The sequence below is a fragment of the Rhyacophila brunnea genome, unplaced genomic scaffold (assembly GCF_057557595.1).
Source record: "Rhyacophila brunnea isolate RB1 unplaced genomic scaffold, BYU_Rbru_1.0 scaffold_6, whole genome shotgun sequence".
Taxonomy (NCBI): Eukaryota; Metazoa; Arthropoda; class Insecta; order Trichoptera; family Rhyacophilidae; genus Rhyacophila; species Rhyacophila brunnea.
Window position 1 is genome coordinate 16,253,706 of NW_028233276.1, and position 27,501 is coordinate 16,281,206.

Genomic DNA, 27,501 nt, shown 5'->3' on the forward strand with positions numbered 1-27,501 from the left:
CTGCCACAGATGCTCTCTGTCATATTTGACATGGCTACAAAGAAGAAGCAAAGAAAATGGAAGAGGATAACCGTAAATGTAATGTTGAGTATACCGAGACTTCGCGTTTATTCAAAACTTAAATGGCTTCCCGACCTGTATTTATGTGTCGGGAAAAATTGACGCATTCAAGTTTAGAGAGATACTACAACTAACTACTAGTAATTTTGCGCTAAATATTCTGTCGATGATGCAAGGAAGAAAGCAGCTGAGGAGAAGAGTCAAGAAAAATAAAGTTCTGTATTTAATTAGGTACTGAATAAAATCTTTCAACAATGTTAATATTGCAAGTTTTGTGGTTAGTAAAAAGATTTCCAAGAGAGGAAATCAAGAGTAAATTGAGAAATCGATTTATTGATGAGAACCTGGAATCGTGCTTAAAATTAAATCAACAACGTACGAACCTGACTTACCAAACTTTACAAGGAGATGCAAGGCCATTATTCACATTGAAATTGTCAGTCATTGTCATGATTCAATTGTATGGATACCTTACTTACAATTTAATTTTTATTAATAAATAAGATCATTATTACGTATGATATTCAGTTTTATTCAGTGTACCTACCTATAATTTAATTAGGACTTTAACTAAACTACCTACGTATATAATTTAAGTTTAAGAAATTTGGCTCTCAAAAGAAATCTCAATCGTTGTACTGTTGATATTTGGCTCTATTGACTAATGAGTTTGCCGACCACTGGGCTAGGGTATTTGACGGACCCTCTATCCACCGCTTAGATTAAAGGCAGTGTGAAACACTACATTAACGTTTTTCAAATTGTGTTTTAGTTCAAATTGAGGGTAGTTATACAGTGAATTATTGGCGATTTTCAGTAGGTCATCTACTTTAATAATGGAGCTGTCGACACATAATAATCAGAAAATATATTGGACATTTATATAAATTAAAATGTTCATAGTCATGAAGTATAATAGCGCCGCAGGCGACTTTTTTTTACTATTAAAGCTAATTTATGAAATGTGTTTATCTCACTTATCTGGTCAACCCGACACGCCGGGCCCCCCACAGCCCGGGCCCCCAGGCTAGACCTGTCAACCCTCCCCAGCCATGACCTATACCACTCCGGAATTCGGGTGGACACCGAGAATTTCATTAGGGAAAGGATTTCTAAAAAAACCTGACATTAGTGTTTCGAATTTTTTGTATTAGAAATTAAAATCTAAGAAATATTACTAAAAAGGGTGCTGGAGAATTACAAATCATTTTTTGCCGTGTTGTTTGTCTAAGCCCAAGGTATAGTTTATTGGCTTTCGATTTCAATATGTAAAATCATTCTGATGATTTTCATATTTTGGGGGGGGCCAAGGCCCCCTGGCCCCCCCCCTGGGTGCGCTACTGATGTAACCCCCCATAAGCGCGAGGCTGACAGGGCTGTAGAATGGGGACCCGCCATGACGGGTCGGTGCAGCCAGATAAGTAATATTAACAGAATACGGGTTGCGTTTGTACACATTCCATATGCCACACATTTATTCTATAAATAGTAAAAAAAGTCTACTACTCGCTACTTTGTTTAGAATGTTTAGATGAATTAACATTTGAAAAAATGTGTTTGCACGAGGTACCAACTATGTATTATTCAATTTTTGATTATCATGTGTCGTTGCTGAAAAAACATAGTAATTGTGGGTTTGTGGGATATAAACAGAAAATTCTAGGATCTCTGTGTGAAACAGTCTTTATATCATGTGAAAACTGGTTTGATGACATATAGTGTATCGCGAAATCTTTCTTGTGTGTCCTTGTAATCTTTTTCATTGTTATTTTGTGATCTTTTCACGTAATCCTACTGGATCTGATATTGCTGATATTCTACTGGGTTCTGTAGAAAATCAGTTAGGAGACGCTGCTGTAAACTATGACACTGCCCTTAACGATAGATAGGGGGGCCCGCCTTTCGGGGACCATGCTGTCAATTCTGTTATTTTAACAAAATCATGTGTACTCAAATCAAAATATAAACCATGGCGGTTCATATGTTACAATGTATTCTGGAAATGTAACAGTATAGAAACAATCAGGCCCACCCAAAGGAACATAATCGCCATCTCGCATAAATAAAAAAAACCGTCTTTCTTGCTATACCTATATTTATATATTTTAATTACAATTGAAATACAACATTTTGAAGTTATACTTTTGGGGCGAGAGTGAAATTGAGAGCTGCGCGCGCAAACCATAACGACAGTATGAAAATAGCTGCGAATCAGTCAGCTGTAATATACAAACGCAAGTTTGATAGTAGAATTGTTCCGTTGCCTAGGCAACAAATTTATTACTGTCGGCCATTTGCAGTTCCTTACGTAAACAAACGATTAAACGTCAGAGTGACAGTTGTTACTTTAAAAATAAAAACAACGAGAAATAACAAGATAATTAAGTGCTAGTCGAAGAATCTAGGTTATCACAAGTTTTGTTTTTATTTTGTTACGCCAAAGAAATATAACTTCTAACGCGCGTATATAAGTACACGCACCGATTTTTTAAGTAAATGATATGAACATACAAGAACAAAACCAAAAGAACATCGGTTAGAACTTATATGTTGGCGACGCAAATATAGTACCTAATCAATAAAACTGTAATATATTTTAAATCAGATATTTTATTAGTAAAGATTTAGTGTTGTGCTGGTTCATTTGTGTAATTAATTGTTGACTTGAAGGATAACTTTGTGAACGACAGTGACCAATGAAAAAATTAATACTTAGCAATATTTCTTTTAAATTTGTAGGACAGGTAGTTTGGCAGCCTGCCTGTTTAGACCACATATGCATGCCCTGAAAACAATGTAGTGTTCATGTTTTCATTTTTAGACATCGAGTCCCAAACATATATATTATTATTTACCCTTGTTAATAAGTATATGCTCATTTGATTATACGATTTTTTATGCTCTTATTTATTGGTAGAAAGACAATATTATAATAATTACCTAGTTAAAAGAAATGAGAACACAGTGCATTAATATTAATAAAGCATTAAATTTCGTTGAACACAATTTTAAAATAGTATACTATCAATTTCATAAATAATAATTCAGTTTTCTAGTTAATAGCTATTTCCGTAAATGGTCCAATCCGCGGCTTAGCAAAATACGTTTAGAGTAATGAGAATGACCGAATAGCCTGTGAAAATGGTTAACAGCCATACATGTTTCAATATCGAAATAACTGTATCTAGGCATTCGATATATAAAAATGAACATGGTTCTGACAGCAGTAAATTAAAGTCAAACAAAAGAACACTAACTTAAAATCGTATCCAATAATATTATTAGTATGCATATTTTATTTTAATCTATGGTAAAAATTTTAATTTGGAAGGAAGAAACATACTGTACTTACATGTTTTGTATGTAATATAATAATATAGATCAGTGGCGAAAGGTGACTCTTAGAAAGGGGTATGCTGTAGAGATCAGAGAAAAACAACACACTAATTTTAATATTACTACTGATGAACAACGTTCCCTCTAATTTTTCTGTTGTGTGTGCGGATCATCAACGTATCTGAGCGGTGGGCCATAACCACGCACTTGACTTTCGCCTTCCGAGAAATGAGTCAAAGAATTGTATATGTGATGATTTCGTGCATTAGAACAAAACTAAAATCTGGCAAAGTAAACTTTATTTTACAATATATTTGTGTGAGGACTGTGCGGGGGATGAAAACATGTGTGCGGACACATTTTGGTAGGTGTGCGCGCGCACACCTTACAGGGAACATTGCTGTTGAATAGGTAAACGCTAATGACAACGACACACTCATTCGTTGAAATTTCAACAACTCACTGACGACACAAAATTAAGCGATAAATTATGTATTTTCCTAAACATTTATACACATCAAAAATCATTAAACAAAATTATTGTTTATTTTTATAAACAATCCACATTTATTTAAGTATATGTAATTGAATGCCATAGAAATGTTTTTTTTTTTAAATTATCCAATTATTAATTATACGCAAAGATTTAATTAAGGCTTACTCATCAGAACCTATCGTTTTCTATACACTGGGATAGACATGCTGAGGCCACGTGACATAAACTCCGTAAAAAAACCCATCACAATTAGGGATTGCAATACCGAATGAAAATATCACTACCGGTTTTTCGGTATTTCTTATTGGTTACCGGTATTCGTTAAAATATTAAATAAGTACTTATCGGTAAATATAGCTAAGTATTACAGTCTCTTTAAAAACATCATTTTATAGAAAAAAAAACTACATCCCTACATTTATTATGGTGACATTTAAAAATATGTATTAATCACAATATTGTAGAATTGGTGATCTTTACAAATAATTTGAATATATTAATAATTTCAACTAAAACCGTCAAAAGGCTAGTTCAATAAACGTAAATAATTGCGGTTCTAGGAAAAGCTTCTTCAGTTCAACACTTTTACAATAATCAATCATGTTATTATAGAATAATTAATACTTTGGACGCTGAAGACGCACATGCGCGTAATGACCAGGCGGCCGATCGATGTAATTAACGTGCATTTTAAAGGTGCTAATTAAAATCTCATTATATAGTCAGCAAGGAATGAGTTAAACATTTGTCACGGATGTTTTTTATTTCGAAATAATGTTAATTTATCGAGACAATTTTATAAATCGGTATATTTAATGAATTGTGTTTTATTGTTATTTCATCTATGTTGGATTTTTTTTTAGAATTATTAATAACCATGTCCTTGCTTTTTCGTACAAGGTGGTTGTTAGTAATTTTGAACAATCACAAACACCCAGGCTTTGAGAAAAACACATAAATGTTTTTGTCATGACCGGGAATCGAACCCAGAACTCTCAGGTGAAAGGCCAGCGCCTTACCCACTGCACCACGAGAGCCGCCAACACATAACTTATACACTCAATTGAATAGGAAATACAGTACAAAATAATGAAGAAATAACATTAAATTCATCGTTAAAAACGTTAACAAGTGTGGTTTCTTAATACTGAAAATTTCGGTATTTTGGATTTTTAAAACCGGTATTTCGGTATTGATAAATACTGGAATACTGGTTTTGAAATACCGGTATTGCAATCCTTCTGCATCTCTTTATAATACATTTTTTCTGCTTTCCTACATATACGACAGATATCGTTGGCAAATTAAATTATTTTTATACAAATATAAGTGATTATATTATACATACGTCAATATGAAAATAAAAAATATATTTCTTAAGAAGGTAGGCTTTAAATAAACGCCTACTATGGAGTCTTCGCCACTGATATGGATCGATAATAATGTAATGGGGCTTCTAATATTCTATTTAAATTATCTGGAATAATAATTAATAATACCTACTTCATCCGATAGTACTATTTTAATATAAAGTAGCTGATTACGGTGTTCGTTTTATAAAACAATTTATATTATTTCTTTGAGTTAGTAAAGACAAATTTTCAAATTAATTAAATTTAGAACATCCACTAAGAATTTGCAATATTATGTAATACAAATCTAGCATACACAATACATCTATGGATAACATAAAACTTGCAATACAAAAATCACAAATAAAACTCGATTCAATGGACGGAGCACTTGCTTGGGATTATGTCAGGTGTTTTCTGATGAACGTGTTTAATCTATTATTACGAAGAGTGAGCAGGCTAAAACTTCGAATGCACTTTGTTATGGATTCCAGAGTAAGTAGGTTCTACGAAGGCGGAAGAAAACCAGTTTTAGAACTATAATCAAACTAAAAACAGTGATTATTGACCCTTTCGGTGGATATTAGAGTTTAGTACAGTCGGATAACGGTCAAGGTAAGGTTATTGAACTTGGCATGATTCGGGAGAAATTTTTATCGTGCACCTTTATAACGATCTGTAGTTTTTCAATCTGTTTTCATAATTATTCAATGGATATTCTTAATAGTCATAAAATATCTACGTAACCAGATTTCAAATGACAATTTTTAGAGTGAGCAATAAATATTATGAAGACATTGCATTTTTTTATTATAAAAAATATTACCACTTAGGTACTTTCGAGATGTGTGTTTACCGGACTTATGATTATGGATATCATGCATGAAAAATGCAAACTGGTAACGAATATGCACTTGTTTTAATCAGTTCCCGATCCCAAGAAGATTATGTTATAATAGGCCTCTATAGGGTGATTAATAGTTTTCTTACCCTCTCGCGCTTTTACTCCTGCTTTTGAATTTCTCGACAGCTGTTTTTGAAATTTGAGAAAATCTAGTATTTTTTCTGCTATCTATCTTATTTTCTTACTCTGTCTGACATATTATTTGTGTGAATCTAAATATTGGTACTGCATTATACTCCCAAGTATTATGTATACCCAGGGATTTTTTTGAAAAATAAAGGTGCCGAACGCACTTATTGCCAAACTTCTTAACTACTAAAGAAAATTATGTTCAAATATCATTTAAAGTAACTTTTCCTATGCCACGAAGCGCACGAAAAATTAACCAAACAAGCATTAATACAAATAAACAAGTAAAGTTGTAAAAAATAAAATTATAAAAATATATAGTGATTTCCATGGCCCCCACATACTGAAACGGTCCCCCAGTCCAGGATCTTTGGCAGGCCCCATACCTATCACTAAAGTATAAAGGCAGTGTGACGCTATATAGTAGCGTTTTTCAAATGCTGTTCGAGGTAAAATTAAGGGTATTCAGTGTATTAACAATCATTAAGCAAAAAATGCAATTATATAACCACATATTTTAAAATGTTAACACGCCTGAAGGACATTTGCGCCGCTGGCGATTTTTTTATGATTAGAGAAAATTTGTGATGTGCGTTTATCTCATTTATCTAGTCGATCCCCCAGGCTAGAGCCCTGTCAGCCCCCCCCCCCTCTTTGTGGTGGCAATGGTGATTTCGAAAATTCAGTCCAATTTTCGTCTGGACAATTGTCTCGATTCCTTTTATTAGTGTTAGAGTCTATGGCCGAATGTCTTCCACTGAGTAATCACCGATCAACGTATTTTGATAGGATCGAAAAGTGTCAAAGGTGGTCCGACGAGTTTGATGACCAAAAGTGCCGAGACTGCTTTGGTCTTCAGCGAAGCTCTTATTGGGGTAATAATTCGATTCATTTGCAAAAATTTGCGTTCACATTCACTTGAATAAATGGTAATAGAATTCAATGCATATATCAAACGAGATAGTTTGTCAGGATATGTTTTTTCATATGAGATGGTTCAGGAAAATTAACTTGTACTATGTAAACGCGAACATTGTTTCAGATAATTGCTTTTGAAACATTAAAAATACCGTGAAAAAAGGTGCCGGAATGTCGTTCCACTGCGTTACATTACAAAAAAGCCATGTGTATACCTATTAATCAGAATTTCTCACGATTTAATTTAATTACACGGATTAATTTGCACTATTTGCGATATATCATGTTAAACAAATTAGCGTAGATTGTTAAAGTGGTTTTATTAAGTAAAGGTAAACGTCAAATAATCGTTTACCTTGAACCGTAAAAATAGTTTAAATAAGAGAATTTTACAAACGTAATAAATACTCACAAGGCAATTGCTACGAATCGCGCGTATTGATTTATTATTTGAAACGAAAGTAATTATATTTTATAATAACTAGAGACACATTTAAATACTTTAAATAATTAATGGGTCCTGTAATCATATATAATATTTGTGTGAACATATGACTAAGTCAGGGGTGACGAACTTTTTCCTGTCGGAAGGCGGAATTCATTTATCTTCCCATTTAAGAAACATACACAAAAATGCATGTACAGCCATCCCTCAATTTAAGCGGTAGATAGTTTCAAAGAATTTTTTAAGAAAAAAAATTGCGTTTTTTTGTTTTTTCTCGACCGCGTAAAAGTGAACGTCGTAAATTGAGGGATGAATGTACCTACCTACATTATTTTGTAAATGGAATGAAAACAATGAAATTTATTTATTTACGGATTTACCCTCTAAAATGTATACATACCTACATTATAATATACTTTCGTAGATACTATATTTACACAGACATAATAAACATTTAAAATTAAAGCTAGATAGCTTTTTACGAAATGCCTGGATTTTTTTCCACATATAATTATATAGACTTTCAAAATGACTTAAATATTACCTTGCAAGGGAATATTCAAGTCATTTTGATTAAACATGATATCAAACATAAATGCAACATTCATTTATGGAAATTTACTTTCAATAACTCATATTGCCCTACATAAATAATATTTAAGCTGCCAGATTTACTAACAATGGTTATACACACAGAAAAGAATTTCTGAGTTCCCTGGCTATACATATTGAACTTAAGTAAAAAAAAAACGACAGGTATCATGGGTAATGTACGCTCTTTATCCCGATACTTGCCCATTTACTCATTTGATACTCCACCGGATTATATTATATTATAAATTTATATATAAAAACGCAGTAAAATGATATAAAAATAATCTAACATTTTTTAAGTTTAAGTACCTACCTAATAAATAAAAAAATATATAAAAATCAAAGGATTTATTTTGTAAAATTTTGATTCAGTCAAAAGGCCGCAGGTTCGTCACCCCTGGACTAGGTGAAAAGCCCCATGCTGAACAGTTAATACACTAAAAATATTTTTTAAATTAAGTATAATGTTTGCGTTGATAAAATATTGAGAAGCATATTCCTGGACATTACTAAATATATTATAATATAATTAATTATATTTATCACTTTTATATTATATTTAATACATTTATCACTTTTTAAGTGTGCAATAGTATTTTTTTCGTTTGTTGGAATCATTTACCTACGCCCAACAGGCATCCATTAATACTGCTATTAGGTATAACTATTTCGACATTATTATCTCTGAATTAGTTTTAAAAAGCTTCAGAAAAAGTGTTTTTGTGTAGTAGTTAAATGAATTTAGTATGGTCGCCAGCCCATAAAAACGTATCATGACCTGGCATTGTCGGGGATAAAGGTTTTTTCATCGATTCGTACTCAGTTTTTTCTTGCTAGTCACGTAAATATCTGCCGGGTGTCACGCCACTATGGCCCGCTCGGGCATACGATAAAATTTGATAAAATAACGACCAAAACGGTTTTTGGGTAATATGTAAGTAACATGTTATGTTTACAGAAATTTTATTCCGAGATTAAAATAAATAAAGATAGCTAAATTCTACATAGTAAAATAAGATATAATAAAAATCGGTGTGTTTACTTATGTACGCGCGTTAGAAGTTATACTTTTTTGGCTTACCTAATAAAACAAAAACAAAATTTGTGATAGACTAGTTTCATTAACTAGCTCTTAATTATCTTGTTAAATTACACACTCAAAAAAGGACCACTTTTTGGAACGCCGTTGGTTTATTTCTATACACTTTAACTTATTAAATTACTTAGTACCAACTGTCACTCTGACGTTTAATCGTTTGTTTACGTAAGTAATTGCAAATGGCCGACAATAATAAATTCGCTGCCTAGGCAACGGAAAAATTCTTAAATATAATATTATACTGTATAATCGTCACGATTGCAGTATCATACTGTGGCGTAAAGGTAGTGCGTTCGGCTGATAACCGAACAATCGGTGGTTCGAATTCAATCGAGTGCGTTTTTTTTCGTGTGAAAAAATAAATTATGTGTTACATGTCACACGCCAAAAATACACTCTGATCTGATTTCCCAAACGCTCCAAAAGAAGTATAACTTCAAAAATGTATTTTACATAATATTCTAGGTTGATATTGAACTATGTTCTCATTTTTTCGACTTGTATTGCTAAAATAAAAACAATCCTGACTGATTCTTTGTATCATCATCAGTCTATTTCAAAACAATACTAGATGAAGGACTCCTGAATCTCAATGTACTCTTCTCGATTCTTTGTTTTTTTTCCATTGTCACGTAATTTCGGCGAATGTTATAATTTCGTCAATCCAGCGTACCTTTGGGCGGTCTTTTGGTCATTTTATGAATTCGTTGTATCACAGGATTATCGCGTTCATCCAGCGACTACCTTATCTACGACCTATGTATCGGCTCCATCTTAATTTAACGCATTTGGCCTTCAGCCAAACGTCAATGACTTGGAAGAGAATGGGTTATCTGTAGGTACTACATCTGTTGCACACGAAAATGCTTAGGATGTCTTCGTTTAACTTACCTACTTATAAAATAATGTTGTTTTTATTTTAAAACCAATCTATTATATTTGAATGTTTTCTCCTGACTGTCATCAATATACCAATAAAAACTTTAATAAACATAAAGATACATATATCCATATACCGTATTTTGGGGATCATAGTAATAATGGATCGATTGAGAACAAGAACCAGGGCTCAGAATTGACCTGAGCACATCGGAGCGTAGTTCCGGTTTATGAAATCCTCGAGATTATATCGTGCAAAAAATAATATTGGGTTCCAGTTGGTCAATTATTAAAAAGTAATCATCTTTACCTACTTCATGTTATATATATATATTTTTTAACTTTAATACGAAACTCGTTGGACTTTATGACGCGTTGTAAACAAAAAATTTGCCTGCGGCGCTGACAACGTATGTGAGCCACAAGTGTATAAATAAATATTAATATAATTTTACTGCCAAAAGAAGATAAGTTTCGAATCATGGTATGGAAAAATTGTAATTTGAAAATTTGACATGCTAAAAATCAGGCATAATGGTAATTTATTTGTGCTTTATGTGCATATTCTATTTATATTGGATGAACTTGAATTTCTTTTCTAGCATACATATTTAAATATTCACACATAACCCGTTGGTAAATACCTAAATTATCGAGTTACCAAATTTTGGCAGCAACTCCACATATATTATTTGAAAAATTATCCAGCGCATACATAGATTTAATATAACTGCTGACAAGATCAAAACCTCATTTACATAATCTTAAAAAACAGTTAGATATGTAGAATTTACAATCCCATGTTTAATAATTTTGTCAATGGTACCTACACTACATTAGTTCAATCCTCAGCACTTTATTTTACATTGATATGTTGGCTGCACTAAGTATACAGCTGTATAATGTAACCAAGAATATAACAATTAGAATAATTGTGACAATGAATGAAACATGACGTGTGAAACTGATCAAATTGAATTATGACCGCGTCTCATTATGATTTTGTGTTTAGCTCAATTTACGTTGTAGGTACTAGCGGGATTTCAAAAGACGATGAAAATATTCCTCAATAATAGTTATTTATAATACACGATCAAATGTTAACACCAGCGATGTTATTCATTCTTTATTCAGTACAAAACATCACTAACGCTCCTGAAGACAGTGTTGCCCTTAAGGCTATACTTCAAATGAGGCATGGTCTAAAAAGATCGTGGCTGGGCAATGCGCGGATTGTGCAAATGACGCGTGCCGAACGAAATAGGATTTGTCATAAAAAACCAACATGCGTCCATTTAATGTTATGTTTATTGTTATATTACTAATGATGTTTATAGTATATTCATTGACTTGTTTTCTTTTTTAAGTACATAGTAAAGTTTTTTAGTCATCTTTACACGATTTAAGAATATTTTCATCCGGCGCCTTGACAAAACAAATCGACGTGCGGACACTTCTACTGTCTGTCTCCGATTGGTGACTAGTGAGAAATTTCGTCGCACCTACTGTTTAAAATTATTTACCATTTCACTGAAGTACGCTCTTAAAGATTTAGACAGGTGCTATCTTTTACCTATTTTTAATCTCAAATTTAATTCCATCCCAAGTTAGAATAGTTTACGAACAAAGTTTGCTAATTTACCAGCGACACACACGTAAGGGCTAAGACACAGGGCATTTCAATTTGCAACTAATTGGCGCAAACTGTGGTCGTTCTTGATTATAATAATTTATTGGATCATTTGGATCCATTTGGAAACCAAGCAAAACTTGCCTTATGGCCCCGCAGTCTACGTCGATTTGCAGCGCCGCGCGTCTTGGCCCTAAGCCGGTTTTACACACTCAGACATTTTACTCCAGTACGCCCGCATAGACTGAGATTATATCTCAAACCTAAGCAGTCCTTCATTCATTACCAATATTATTACCGACTGTTACTTACAAAAATATGCATGATAGGGTAACAAAATAAGCTAGATGGCAGAAAAAAATGCTAATTTTCTGAAAATTCTAAAACTGTCTAAAAACTAGGAATTTCATCGTTTAACTCATATGATAAGAAATTTTATCATGATTTTGTATGTAGCATTATCAAAAGAGCAGCGTATTGATTTTTAAGCAAATCTGATTTAATATTCTAGCTTTATTATGAAGGGTTTTAAGCTGTTTTCGATGTCAAAAAATCCTAGATTGAACGTCATACATGCAGATTCAAAAATGCCAGAAAGCAAGAGCAAGCAATCTAGCAAGAAAAACACTAACTTGGCAACGCTGGTTACTTATACGTATACAAATGTAATAATAACCATGTAAGTATTAATTTAGCACACTTTAATAATTCAAATTTTGTTTATATTTAGATTGCCGTCGTATACTAGTCATACTTTTGTAGATAATAACATTTATTGAATTATTGATTATTACACAACACACAAGGAGCCGGCAGCCCTACCTTACAATATATCGTAAAATGACTTTTCGACTATCTTAAATAAATAAACAAGATTTCATAGAATTTTGAAGAATCACACATTATTTTTCTACGGACAGTTAGAAGTGTGAAACCCATTTTACACCGCAGGTGAAAATCTCACCATGATCTAAAAATTGTCAGGTCTTCTAACCCTTCGACCCCCCATGGACGTCACTGCAATGCATCACAAGCCACAACTTAATTAATAATCACCTATAAAATAATTTCGAAATCTCAACTGGCACAAATGAAGTAATGATTGCTTGGCAAATATTAATTCAAATAGGACAAGCAGTCACATAGATGATTGTGCATTAAAATAATTCTGCATTCTTTCAGGAAATGTTGCACTGGTACTATTTCGATTGAGCAATTAATAACAATGACATTGTTTAACAATATCCTATAATATATATATTTATGTTGTCGGCCTTTATGACTAGCTTAATGAAGTTCTATTATCATGCAAACGTCTGGACTATATTACTTTTACAGATAGATCAACAATATGATATTATATTGGGTTTGTGATTAGTGTTTGTGATTATAGTATTCAGCTATACTATAATAAATTGAGTAATGCGACCATTTTGTAGATAATACTTGATAGCGATTACAGGATATTTTGGTGTGGTATTTAACACTGAAGGAGAAATTTATTTCATTACTAACAAGAGCCGGCCCTAGCAAATGCGAAGCCTAATAATTAGAGCATGTGCGCAAAGCCCCTACGTACGGGGCGCAAATATTATATTACCCTCCAAAAACAGTTATATGGGTGGGATGTGCTTTGCTTAGCAATGTGAATACTTTATCTAGCTCAACTTTTCTATGTTTTTATAATTATAATAAAAATTCTTACCTAATTAAGATAATATTTTTTTAGCTTTTAATTTGAAAAAAAATTCTCATGGTCATTTAAAAATGGACATTCTTCTGTAACAATTAATTTACACTAAAAAAAACACCCACGGTGGGCGCGCGGCTTAAGCGTTGGACTATCACGCCGTGGGTCTCAGGTTCGAATCCTGGGTCTGAAAAAGTACACATATTGTTTTTCAATTTGTGTGTGACTCAGGGTATGGACTTAATAGGTTGAGCAAGTGGCTAACATCCATTTCTCGTAAAAAAACAAAATCTCTTAATACAAACCTCTACTCTGTGTAGGCCCATATATGATCCTATTAGGATCAAACATGGTCGAAAAAAAAATTGAAAGACACTAACAATATTGTTTTATAGGTATTGAATTTTCCATAATGTCAATGAGATATTTTTGAATACCTACCATGTTTTTCATGAATATCTTTATTATAATAATATACCATCATAAATCGTACGGTGTTCGAATTTAGAACTAAGCTTATCACAGTATAAAAAGTATTGAATGATATGTCAAATATTAGCATGTGGCGCCCACACTCAGCGGACAACTTATACTATAGAAACACGTCGATGAAGTTCTAGAATCTAGAATAATGAGTCGAATGTTTCCAAGTGATTCTACCCCACAATGGCCTTGTGTTTTAAATGTCGTATGCATTAGGTATAAGTAATACATTTTTTTAAATAATCTTTCCTCTTGTCGTTTCATCATATTTTTTCTTGCCAAGACAGAAGTCACTTAGGACATGAGGGCCCTTGAATGCCATGGATGATTTGGCTCAATCGGCCATTCGCCAAGACCGGGCTTGATACTAATTATGTCAGTTGAGGTTTTATAATCTTGAAAAAGATACTCAGGCCAATCTGTGAAAATGGAATTTGACGTCACCGATATAATCACTGAACAGTGTCCACGATGTGTTGGGATATCATGAAAAACCCACGGTATGCGACATAATAATATAAAAGACGAAAAATATTAACTTCTGAATATTAAGACTTAATACACCTGTTGGGCCCCACAGAGCTACTGGTTAAATTAAATCACTTAGCCGTACGTCGATAATAAAGCTACTTATTTTACTGCAATACGATCGTGTTTAGGAAAAAGGACGTAACCCTCACTGAACAAATTTTACAGGAGAGGCAAAAAACGTTTGTTGAGAGTTTTTTGTTTAATATTTTTAAAAAATAGGCACAGACATTGGGTGCATGATGATTGATGATTTGGTGTAATATATTTTCGAACTAATAATAATTAAAGAAGTTATTACAGAAAAATCATTAAAGTTGGGGATAAATGCTTTTTTCCATAAATTAAAAATTAATTAATCTCAATTAAAACCTGACTTTAGATAATAATTTGCCATTTGAGGCTTACTTCCTTTTTATAGAACGTGTATTTAGTTGTATACATTGTTAATATCTAATAAAAGCACTTTTCGAAAAATCGAGGGTTACGCCTTTTTCCCTAAACACAGTCGAATAGAAAAAAACATCTACTGTTAACCCAGAATAAGGAAAAATAGGTTTTAAAAAATACATTTACATAGTAAAAAAATGTTTAGAATACGTAATGCACAATGAAAATACAATCGATGACTTTACTTTCTTAGAAGCAGTGCACTATTATTGAATACTAAACATTTTATGGAAAAACCTCTCTAATATTATTTTATTATCTATTACGCTGAGTGTAGGTAGTTATTTAATAGTAATTTATTGTCTATTGTTTTATAAATGATGTCATTATCCTATCAGATAAAGATTAATGTCCGAATCTAATCTAACACATGTTCTTCATAATATGACGTGTTAGCCAATAAATATATTATATTATAAATTATAATCATTTCAGTAAAAACACAATACCAAGCGAAGCATTTTTTTTTCTTTCTTCTAGATGCCTTTATGGATACCTCGCATTTACTATCGAGGTTTCTTAAGGACTTTGGAACGCAAACTACTCTACTTGATGCTAGTCAAATGAAAATTGTGCCGGCTAAGAGAGTATGCCTTATTTAAAACTGTTTTTCTATCCGCATCGGGTATTGCTAATTTGAATTCGGCCAGGGCCTATGAAACCGCCTTGCAAAAACCCTGGAAAATTCTTAGTAGCGCAAGGCGGAGGTGATTCTGATGAATATTTTGTCGTATTCATTGGGAACTGAGGACTGCGATTTGTAGTCGAGTTTTTTCCCGTGGTAAAAGAAATGTCGGATATGACTGATATTCTGAGCATATACTTATCATATCTTATGTGATTGCAGTCACTGGATCTGAAAGGCATGAATCATCTTTACATGTCACCATTTATTATTTTTATATTTTTTATTACATCAATACAGAAATTAAAAAGTGCATCTCTTCCGGCCTCGTTTGCCATGGTACCCGGAAGGTCTCGAATGTCCGCATCTGCCATCTGTAATAAAAAGTTCAGGTTGTGCCGCTCCTTGCTAAAGATTTGACAATCTAGGAGTAAATGTAGGACGCCCTGGTCGCTTCCGTCGTCGCATGGACACTTTCCATCAGATGTTATTTTAAACCGGTGCAGGTATGCTCGCATGACTCCGTGACCTGTAAGAATTTGAGTCATCTCAAAACACAGCCCCTTATGCCCCCTGACGTCTCGTGCTGCTAAAATTGAAGGTAAAAACTTTCGGGTCAACTCCCCTGTCGATGAGTTTATGTATCGTGAGTTCCATTCACATCATTACTACTAAGTCAAAGCGGACCTGAAAGCATTTCTGGTAATATTTCCAGTGTTTATTTTGCTTTGTGCCCAGTGACGTCCTGTTGGTGTAGGCGGGACATGCGTTGCATAGGTTGACACATTATAAAGGGTGGTGAATGAAGAAACGGATACCAATATGACAACTTTTGAGAGCAGTAGCATGTTTTCCATGAAGTAGACGACGCGGTCGGTTCGCTATAAAATCATAGTTTAAAAATAGTCGAAGCATAAAAATCTTGACAACATAACGATTATCGTATTGTAATACATATTATAATGTTTTTACAGGGGTGCTTCCAAACCTGTCAGAGTCACAGACATCCACGTCCCTATAATCACAACTGTTTGAGAGTAGGTTTTGCTGAACGAGAATTGGTTGTACGGTTATATCCACTGATATTATACAAGATTTATAAAAAGACAAAAGAAGGTTGCAAATACTGTCACTTTCGTACTATACTTTCCACTCATTTTACAGAAGAAAAAAATCTTCTGTCTTGCATACAAACTATGTTTAAATGACAACTTATTCTCTAATATCAGAAAGTGTTATATTACCACGTTTTTCTAAACTCGTATTCTTGTTTGTCCGGTGGTTGTTTATCCAGTACAAATCTTGCAATCGATTTTTAACTAACTTTCCGACTAGCTAGACATTTGAAACTTTTTAGAATATATTATCAGAACACAATGCCAATGCATTCTTTTAATACTTTTAGCCATCTTTAAGTAGAATTGAATTCATTTACAGTTAATTCTGTTTTGTATGAAAAGTTATTTTAGAAGAAATCCGTAATCCAATCCACTATTATTGGTTGCAAAGGGGGTGGTCCTAGCAACTAAATTATTAATATATACGTGCGTTACTATGGTATTCTATATTTCTTTATTTGTTTGTTGCAAAATAGCAAAAAAATGATTTGTTGACAATTGCCTTATTTGTCCTAAATTATTAATACATAGAATTGTCAAGTTTATATGATTCAACAGAAAATTTAAAAAGTGGTATGTAAAAAGTTATTTTTATCTTGTAATTATTTAAAACGTAGTTTTGTTGATTGTTTGCCATCTAAGAATTATTCTTTATCTCACAAAATTGCATATTATTGTGGAGTGGGCAAGCTAAACAAGCTGCTTCAAAGATATTCAAATGCAACGGTTACACATATATCGGAAAATACCTCTTGTGAATTTTGTATACCTACTATAATAATCAGAGGATTTATTATTCCAATACATTCAATTGTTTTATTACTTTTGGGCACAGAGAGATTTCATTTTCCGATATAACTAATCGCCGATTATGATAAGTACATTATCCATTCATATTTATTTTATGAATGTCAATGGGTATATAGTACCTACTCAGTATGACCGAAATGTACACCGAGTAAATAATGGTTACGTTACGTCAACTTGTTCGACAAAATTTCAAGACCTTTTTACGCGTACCTACGTGATGTGAATTTTAAGAACGTTTTTTCCCATTGCGGATTAAAAATAGACGTACTAAAAATGTTTTTGAACTTTACAGGTTGATAAAAATGCGAGATCACGACAAATTAATGCAAGGAATGATCCTTCGGAGACCGTGATATGCATGATATTATTGTTTCAAAAAAATTACCCGTATTAACGTGTAATATGTACTTCATCATCATCAGGCGCGCGACAACCCGGTGTGGGTCTTGGCCTCTTCCAACAGCTTCCTCCACCTGTCCCTATCCAGTGTGGCCGCTTTCCAATTCGGTACCCCCAGAATACGGCAGTCACTGGCAGCTCCATCCAACCAGCGAATTTTTGGCCTGCCTCTTCTTCTACGCACTATTGGATTGCTGGACATCACTCTCTTTGCCGGTTCATTGTCATTCATACGGTGCACATGACCTAGTCTTCCAATCTTAATTGATTGAACTGCGCTGCAATCTTCGTACAGCCCGAGAGCTCAGCATTCTTCTCCTCTAATTGGTGCCGTCCCTGATCGGTCCATATATACGGCGGAGAATTTTTCTTTCAAAAATGTTATGGGCTCGTTCATTTCGCAGAGTTAATGTCCAGGTTTCCGATGCGTAGGTGAGCACTGGCTTTACAAGTGTCTTTTAAAGTGTGCTTTTAGTTCGGCGTTATAGTATGCGGGATTTAAAATGTCTTAACAGGCCAAAGTAGCATTTATTCGCAGACATGATTCTCTTGTTGATTTCTTCTGTAATATCATTGTGTCGAGTTATCATTCTTTTATGACTCCAATATCTAAAAAATATGTTGTATCGATACATTACTTACAAAAAAATATAAGTAGGTACCACTAAAACATACAAAATGTAATTTAACCAAAAATATAACATAAGTTAGACATTTACCCAAATCACCAGAGCTGAGGTCTTATTTGGTTGATATTTCTGACACATTTGGTTTGTACCATTCAGCAATACACAGATTTATTAGTTTTACAGCATATGCTATTATGTACCTACAATGCGTAAAAAAATAATTTTAGCTTTCTATATACACCAAAGTAATTCTCCTCGATTTGCCGCCCTTCGAGTAACTGCCGCCCCCCAGCGACGCTCAATCTGCCTACCCACACGGGACGTCACTGCCAATATGTACTTACCTATAAATTTTATTGATACTAAATATTTGAAATAATTATTTTGATAATAGGTACGTTCATTATATAAAATATGTAGGTATGGATTTTGAATGATTGTCAGTTAAACGTCATGATAACTGTCAGAAGACAATACTTCGTAAATATTGAAGCGAGGCACTTGTCTTAAATATTATTATGCAGGTTTTACGCATACATTGTGCAAATAAAGAAGGGCCGACTTCTATGGGCTCTTTTTAAATAAAACTGTATAAATTTGACGTACATTATGAATTGAGGGTAATTTGAATGGATCTTTGTATTGTTTTGTGTATACATATATTTCTTACACAATTATTATATTATAATATTTCACAACACATGGTGTGCAACCTTGCTGCAAAGTAAACATGTTCGGATATCGACAAAACCAATTAACTTAAAAAAACGGACCACTGCCTTTTCCTGACATCTTCTAATTCTAATAAAAGTCACATTTTTACAACGTTTTTATTAGTTCGTATTCTTGTTTGTCCGGTGGTTGTTTGTCCAGTACAAATCTTGCAATCCATTTGTAACTAACTTCCCGACTAGCTAGACATTCGAAACTTTTAGAATATATCAGAACACGACGGGAATGCATTTTTTTACTTTTACTTTTGGCCATCTTTAAGCAGAATTAAATTCATTTTCAGTAAATTCTGTTTTGTATGGAAAGTTATTTCAGAAAAATCCGTAAAAAGTACAAGACTATTATTGGTTGCTAAGGAGGTGGTCCTAGCAACTAAATTATTAATATGTACGTGCGTTACTATGGAAATCAAAATGAAATGTCAAAATGACATTTCAGTATTCTATATTTGTTTGTTGTTTGTTTTTTATTTATTTCATACCAAGTACAAGTTTGAGCATATTGAGCATAATAATTCAACAGAAAATTTAAAAACGTTGTACTTATACAAAAAGTTCTTTTTATCTTCTAATTATTTCTTATAAGTTTGTTTTTTGAACGTGCAGTAAAAAATATATAAGCTTTTATATTCACATATTATAAGTTTTTCAGGTGTTCAAAATTATTTCATAAAATAAAACTAAGAATATGAAAAATTAGGTAGGCATTTTCCCAAAATTTAAAGTTCTGCTACTAGTTTTATGTGACTCTGTTGAATCTCTCTGACCCGAGTATATAGTATTATATAGGTATTTAAGTTACGAGGTCGTGAAAAGAGGGAACCAAAATGGTAACAGGTTTTACAATGTGCAATTTTTTTCTATGTCAATTTTAATTGACCAAGAACGCCATGTGCTTTCTTTTCGCACTGGACATCACTGGTTTTACTCTTATCAATCACATTTACTGTAAAAGCAGAATTTTCCAGCCGCGGACAGCTGATGACAGACTTATATCTAAACAATTTTGTTTTATGTTTATTTTTTAGAATAAAAATGGCAGCCAACCAAGCATCAAATGGGACGGTCCACGAAGTGTCACCGATCGCCAGGTGGTACGACAATAGATCCATCTTCATCACAGGAGCCACAGGTTTCATGGGGAAGGTATTTAAAAAAAATATCGTCTCTGTTCTGGCAGAATACACTAACTGGAGAATACTAGTTTTGAGTAATTTGACTTTGAAGTTGTTAAAATGTTTGAAATGGTCTATCATGTGAGTTTATTAAGTAATCGTAAAAAGGATGACTTTAAAATAAAGACTGTTTATTTATTAAGAAGGTTTCCAGACGGTAAAGTTTGAAATAAGGAACATTTTAGTACAACTAACTCAATGTATCATTTTTTTGAATTAGTGTCTTCTGCCAGAACAGTGACGATATATTGTTATAATAGTCTCACGAAATATGTTAAGCGCAGCGTGGTCCCGCTGTATTCTTATCATGACAAAGCACAACAAATATATAATATGCCACTAGAGCTTGTGATTTCTCGGATTCAAAAATAATTCTCAAAAAAATCAAAAAAACTGAGAAATTTAAGAAATTCCACTCAGCATGAAATTCGAGGCCTATTTTGACTAAGAAATCAAATTTTCTACAATTAGATTTTTTAAATTCCAGTTGCGGTACGCTGCATAGCCTAGTGACAACTTTTCGATTTCTCAAAAATCTTATTGATGATATCTCAAATGAGAATAATACCCGAAATTTTTAAAAATAATATCTGTGTTTCGAGTTTAGCCTTATAGTCCAGTCAAATTAGACCGAAAAATACGTTATGGTTGCAAAAGGTGGGGTAGAAGATTTTTTTTCCTACTTGTTTATATGATAATGAGTAAGAAAAAAACGAGTTTGCCAATTCGGATGACTTCGGCACAACTTTTGGCGGGCAAAAAACCGCAAAATTTTGGGTTTTTTTTTTGGTTTTTCGCTTATATCTCAAAACTGGTCAGCCGTAGCAAAAATACGTGTGTTATACACAATTTTAAAGCTTATTAAATTTCCAAAATTTTTATATAGTACAATTTTTTTGTATTTCGGACCGTTTATGAGATATTTGCTGTTAAAAACAGTATATATGTATTCGAAAACACGCGTTTTAGTAAAAATCAAACTTTAATGAGAAGAAATACCATTTTAAACTTAAGATCTTACAAATAAACAGCTTGGGGTTACAAACTAGACTTTATGGTCAATGGGCCCAATGTTCCGGATGGTGCGTGGGGGTGGGGGAGGGGTAGTGGGAGTGGTAGAAAGGGCCACATTATAATACCCCCACCAGTACCGCTGGTGCCACGACACGAATCAGTACCACTTTTGTTTTAGTTTAGTCTCCATCGCTTTGTCTTTAAAATAAAAAAAGTCATCCGAATTGGCAAACTCGTTTTTTTCTTACTCTTTATCATATAATGTATACAAATAGGGGAAAAAATCTTCTACCCCATCTTTTGTAACCAAAAAGTACAGATTGACTGGACTATTACCTATATGATTATTTGTCGATCATGACAACCTCTACTATGTACCATTATAAATTATTGTACATGCTCAAGCATACCCGTAGGCCGTAACCTAGTCTAAATATCAATTTATTATGGATTTGTTTGCAATACCTATGTACAAATAGACAATATTTATTTTAAATTTGGTTTAATTTTTATAAATCATCTTTGTTTCAAATCAAATCAAATCCGCCAGGATATTGATTACAAAGTGATACCTATTCTTAAATTAAAGGTAAGTTTTTCTTTTCAGGTATTGGTGGAGAAACTCTTGAGTTCCTGTCCAGGTATCAATCAGGTGTTTGTCTTACTTAGACGAAAAAAAGACATTTCGCCAGAAGCAAGATTGGAGCAACTGAAACAGACACCGGTAAGTATGAGAGTTTTTTTTCTTAGAATTCATTTGTTGAATGGTATATATTGAACGTTTGATGACGTTATTGATCTTGACCCATGTACGAGCGATGTTCAATAGCAATTACAGTTTATAGCACTGGTTATCAACATTTTTTAAACTCTTGAAATATTGCATAAATATTATCCCTACTTGGCTGACAAATAATATTATATTGTGGTTACTTGATACCAATTGTATTTATTAAATGATAATTACATTCGATGCGTGTTATTGTTATTATTAACAGCTCTATGGTATATAGCAGCGATGGCAAATACGTGGCACGCGTGCCCAACTTGGCACGCTAAAAGTTTTCGATCGCACGCCAAAAAAAATAAATTCCTTTTATTTTTAATATTATTCATAACGTTTATAGCGGAAAAATATAAAATAAAAGCAAATATCTGTTAAAAATAAAACCTCGTTATTGACCATTTTTTCTTCCACGTACATATTATTGCTTATTTGTAAAGTTGTCTAGGAACATTCATCGCTTATACAGAACGGAATAATAAATTATTAAAAGTAAGCCAGTCGCCATACCAAGCATTTTAAGCGAGATTTGGTTTTTGACTGAATGACAGCTAGGGCATAAAACCCAAGAAAAATAAAGCTTCAAAAATGTCCGCAATAATTATCAATATTCAATACGCGTTTCCTTTGCGTTACAAACTTTAATGCAAATGATAAGACAGACGTGACTATTGAAAATAACATGTGTTTAAGCTTATCCCATATTTTTCCACACTCAAAATCCACACCCGGTAGGGAAAGCCAATTCCTTGTTTATGATAAAACAAAAATTGTAAAAAATCATTATGATTTTTTTTCTAACGCTGTATTCAAACAGTAAACACGCACCCAAGATGCACTCTGAGACTACCGCACAGTGGCCAAATATCAGTGCATTGTATCTATAATTAATGTTATTAATAATTTTGATTATTATAGATATTCGACAACCTTCGCCAGTATTTTCCCCAGCGCCTTGAAAAGCTGGTGGCGATTTCAGGAGATATTCTCCAGCAGGAACTTGGAATCTCTCAAGAGGACCAGAAGACAATATGTTCGTCAGTATCTGTGGTCTTCCACTCTGCAGCCACCGTTAAGTTCGACGAAGCGCTGCGACTAAGTGTAACCATGAACATTCTTGGCGCCAGGAGACTGCTGCATATCAGCAGGAAGATGCAAAAATTAGAGGTAGGTACCCATACTTTTGACCATCAATAGGAATGCGTTAGTTAAAATTCGTCGCAATAAGATTAGATTCCTATAGGATAATGGTCAATGCACGTGGGCGCGAATCCCGAGAGACGTAGTTCGAACCTGCTGGGTGTCGTATTTTTTTCAAAAAAGATTTTTCTATAGGTTATGTCTTTGTCAGAAGTGTTTTCAAATTATGTATGTACCTATATATTTCGAATGTTTTTATTTGACACTTTCATAGACTAACAAATATAAATAAATGCTTACCAATATTTTTCCTAAAAAAATGTCGTTCACATGTTGATAAGAATTATGTAGAATTCACAATCACATAATTTTTAACTTTAAAGTCGATTTACTCAACTTGGTTACATATTCAGTTGCTTTATTTGAACCCTCAGCGTCTCAATTATTGTATTTTGGACAATGATTTCTACTTTTAGGCGTTCGTCCACGTCAGCACCGCGTACTGCAACTGTGACAAATCGTTCATAGAAGAAATTGTGTATCCACCACCAGGAGACATTGACAGAATTCTTCAATGTCTGGAGTGTATGGATGATGATATGCTGGATGCCATGACGCCAAGGTATGATCACATTTTTTATCACGGAATAAAATGGCAGAATAATAATTAATCGTATTCTTCATTGTTTTCCTAATATATAGTCGGCGATTTGATAGTTGGTTTCAATCTTCGAGAAAGCAGAGGTTTTGTAATAATGTACAGGTACGCATCAAGAAAAATAGTATTGGAGGGTACATTTTAAAATTAATGTCCATAATAAATTATTGATTTTTAATGCGACGAGAGGGGGTGGGTGGGTTTTAATAAAATCTACGAGGGTCTACTGACTTCCGTATTTACCCCGCCTGCAACGTATAGCTTTTCGTCAATCAATCGCAAACTGCCGCATTTTTCCGGCTACATTCCCATATCCAACGTGTGCGAGGCTGGTAATCTATATTATATTTGTATTATTATATATATACCTACATGCTTATTTGCTATATCATCTAAGTTATGGCGACTTCATAAATTACCTTACAAGCATGTTAAACAAATATATGGTACCTATGACCAGATGAAGCCAATAGTGTGCTACCACTGAACAGTTTGAATTTTATCCAGTTTCAACAATTTAAAATTAAAAATTTTATCCGTTGACTGTTTCAGTATGCATATATCCGAAGGAAGTAAATTATTTTTTTAAAGTTGCATTGGTATCATTTGCCACAATGCTAGTAAGTATTAGTGATGCAACTACGAATCGCCTATGTGCGACTGTAAACTGATTTACCTACATCTGAAGCTAAAGCCTCGGCGTGATTTCTTATTTTACCATAAAAACCCATCCTCTCCAGATTCCGAGGTACCTACTTGTATTTGCAGTTTGTGGTGCTTGACTACTTTGTTTATTTTCAGATTGTTAGAAGTCACTCGGGCGTTAACCATATCCTAACTAATTATAATTATATTTTTTTGTTCGTACAAATTCCTTCTAACAATTTAGCCGGTTAACTGCGTAAAATTACCCGGTTTTCGGTTAGTTTCGAACCGTGCGGTTATCCGCTTAACACGGTTCGATTTAAACTGTAAGCTCTTTCTAGGACTGGAATTGATAAGTTTAATTATTATAATATTGTTTTGTTGTTTTGATCTACAGGTTAATAGGAAATCGACCGAATACCTACACATTTACCAAAGCAATGGCGGAACATATTCTAGTAAAGGAGGCTGGAACTATACCTTTGACTATTGTCAGGCCTAGTATAGGTGAGCATAATAAATTGCGTAAGTGTTTAAGAACAAAGTAATACCCATGCTATGGGCAACATTAATTAAGCCAAATGTTCAACAATAATAAATTGACGTCCTGAGGATTGAAAAAAATAAAGTGAATAGGTGACTGTCCGGGGGCGCGCCAAGCGGGAGTCTTAGGGGTGCGTGACAACTGGGCGGCAGGATTTAAAAGGCGGCAGAACTCTGAAAAAAATAGTATTAAAATGAATTTATGATGAAAAAAATCACATGCGACGCAATTTTCTTCCATATCATTAAAAATTATTCTTTTATAAATTTTGCTTTTGTGTTTCATCGATACAATATATAATATATCTATCGATTTAAGACACTTTACACTGTAATTTATAATGTTATATTATTTAATAAATATGTAGAATAATTATGTCATAATTTTTTTATGACACACTAATTTATAGTTTCAATCATTCAATTTTGGCTGGCACCCAGACGGCAGCCACCCCTGGCGCGTACCTTTGACTGTCACTCCCTTTTCGCATGCCGCGAATATTTTCCATTACACGCCGTGACTACACTCGTATGAGCTTTGCGGCTTATAGCAGCGTAGGTAGAATTCCATTTTCAACCGCATGAAATGTGGCAATAAGCGGACATGTTAACAGAATAGGACAGCAATTGTGTAAAACATAAACACGAATTTTCACATATGCATCCGTATCTCAATGGATGTAGAGTGATATTTTTCAACCACATTTGTCTGTATTCATCTGTTTACAACAAAAATATATGACCACACTCAAATGTTTATGAGCAAGATCGTTTACGAAGGTAATTTTACTATTCTTACCATTGGTAAGTAAAGTTGACAGTTCTATTAAGCAAAATCAAGATGTGATAATCCTCCTCAAATTGATAATGGACACCAACCGTATTAAATCCGTTTTTGTGTGAGAGCGGAGAAAACTGAGCCACTGAATATGTTGACCATTTCTGGCACCCATCGAGCTGATTTGAATGCCTCGACATGGATTGACACTGCCAGTATCCCTATGAAGTGAATTGGCGATAGTTTTTTTTTTATGTATCCCCAGTGACGTTTAGTCAAAATGCCGCCCCTAGGCAGTGCCAAAATGCCGCCACATTTTTTGTATACAGTACTTTTTATCATTATTTCATGACTGTGATATCTAAGCAATATATTGTATGGATACATTACTAACAAGATAATATAAATCTCTGCTTCAATAGACAATATTGCGAGTCTACGGTTTCAGATAGGTACAGTTAAAAATACACCTGACAACTTCCTAAACTCGCGAGTGACTGGCTAAATTTATAGAAAATTTATAAAAACGTATTTGGATAAATTTTAAATTAGGCATGCACGTGTCATTGCTGTTCACCAAGATCGTGGCGTCCAAGGACAACGGAAGTAAACTAGTCATCGCGAACTCGGTCTGTCCTGTTAAAACTTTTATAGTACCCAATTAATACATATTGTTTCCAACCAGTAAGCTGAATTTTTTGATGGAAAGACATTTCCATTATTACTACTAAGTTTAGGTAGCTATTTATATGTATACACCTAATGATTCTCCTCGATTTGCCGCCCTTTGGGTAACTGCCGCCCCCTAGCGACGCTCAATCTGGTTATCCCCACGGGACGTCACTGTGTATCCCTTTTATTTTATAATTTATAACCTACCGCGATACCAGTGAATGAATTAATGAACTAAACAAAGATTTATCATTCTTTTTATAGTGACTGCAGCTCTGAAGATGCCTCTGCCAGGATGGGTGGATAATCTTAACGGACCTACTGGAATGCTGACAGGGGCTGGAAAGGGAGTCCTCAGGACATTGCTCTGCAGAAGAGACATGAAGGCTGACCTTATACCGGTTGACCTTTGCATTAACACCATCATTACTGCTGCCTGGAATACTGCAAAGGAAGGAAGGTAAAAATAAAACGATGAAATTTATACGACAATATTTCTTAGGTTAATATCACGTAAACGGGAATGGGACAACTGGACGCCAGGACAATTGGAGGCCGCACTGTCGTAAACACGTATACAGAACGTAGAAGAGTAATTTAAATCAGTTTCTATCTACTACTTAGTAGCTTTAATTCATTTTACTCTTAACTTTTTTATTGCGGATTGAGAATTACCATGCTTAAGGCTTTATATAAAATAAAAAAACTCTTTTGGAACTTAAACATAATATGCACGATTAAATCATTATTTACGTGTGCATATGTAAATTCTCACCCACTATTAAAT

The 27,501-nt window shown here is 33.6% G+C and overlaps 1 protein-coding gene across 1 annotated transcript in view; it reads left to right on the forward strand.

The window, feature by feature from the left end:
- The window catches only part of LOC147065282 (putative fatty acyl-CoA reductase CG5065), a 61,932-nt gene that overhangs the window by 21,542 nt on the left and 12,889 nt on the right, over positions 1–27,501 (forward strand). Inside the window, exons 3-8 of the mRNA XM_085956410.1 lie at positions 20,334–20,451; positions 22,102–22,218; positions 23,197–23,445; positions 23,895–24,040; positions 25,119–25,228; positions 26,979–27,174. Of these exons, the coding sequence (XP_085812536.1) occupies positions 20,341–20,451; positions 22,102–22,218; positions 23,197–23,445; positions 23,895–24,040; positions 25,119–25,228; positions 26,979–27,174 (929 nt within the window). The 5' untranslated portion in view covers positions 20,334–20,340. The remainder of the gene's footprint in view (positions 1–20,333; positions 20,452–22,101; positions 22,219–23,196; positions 23,446–23,894; positions 24,041–25,118; positions 25,229–26,978; positions 27,175–27,501) is intronic.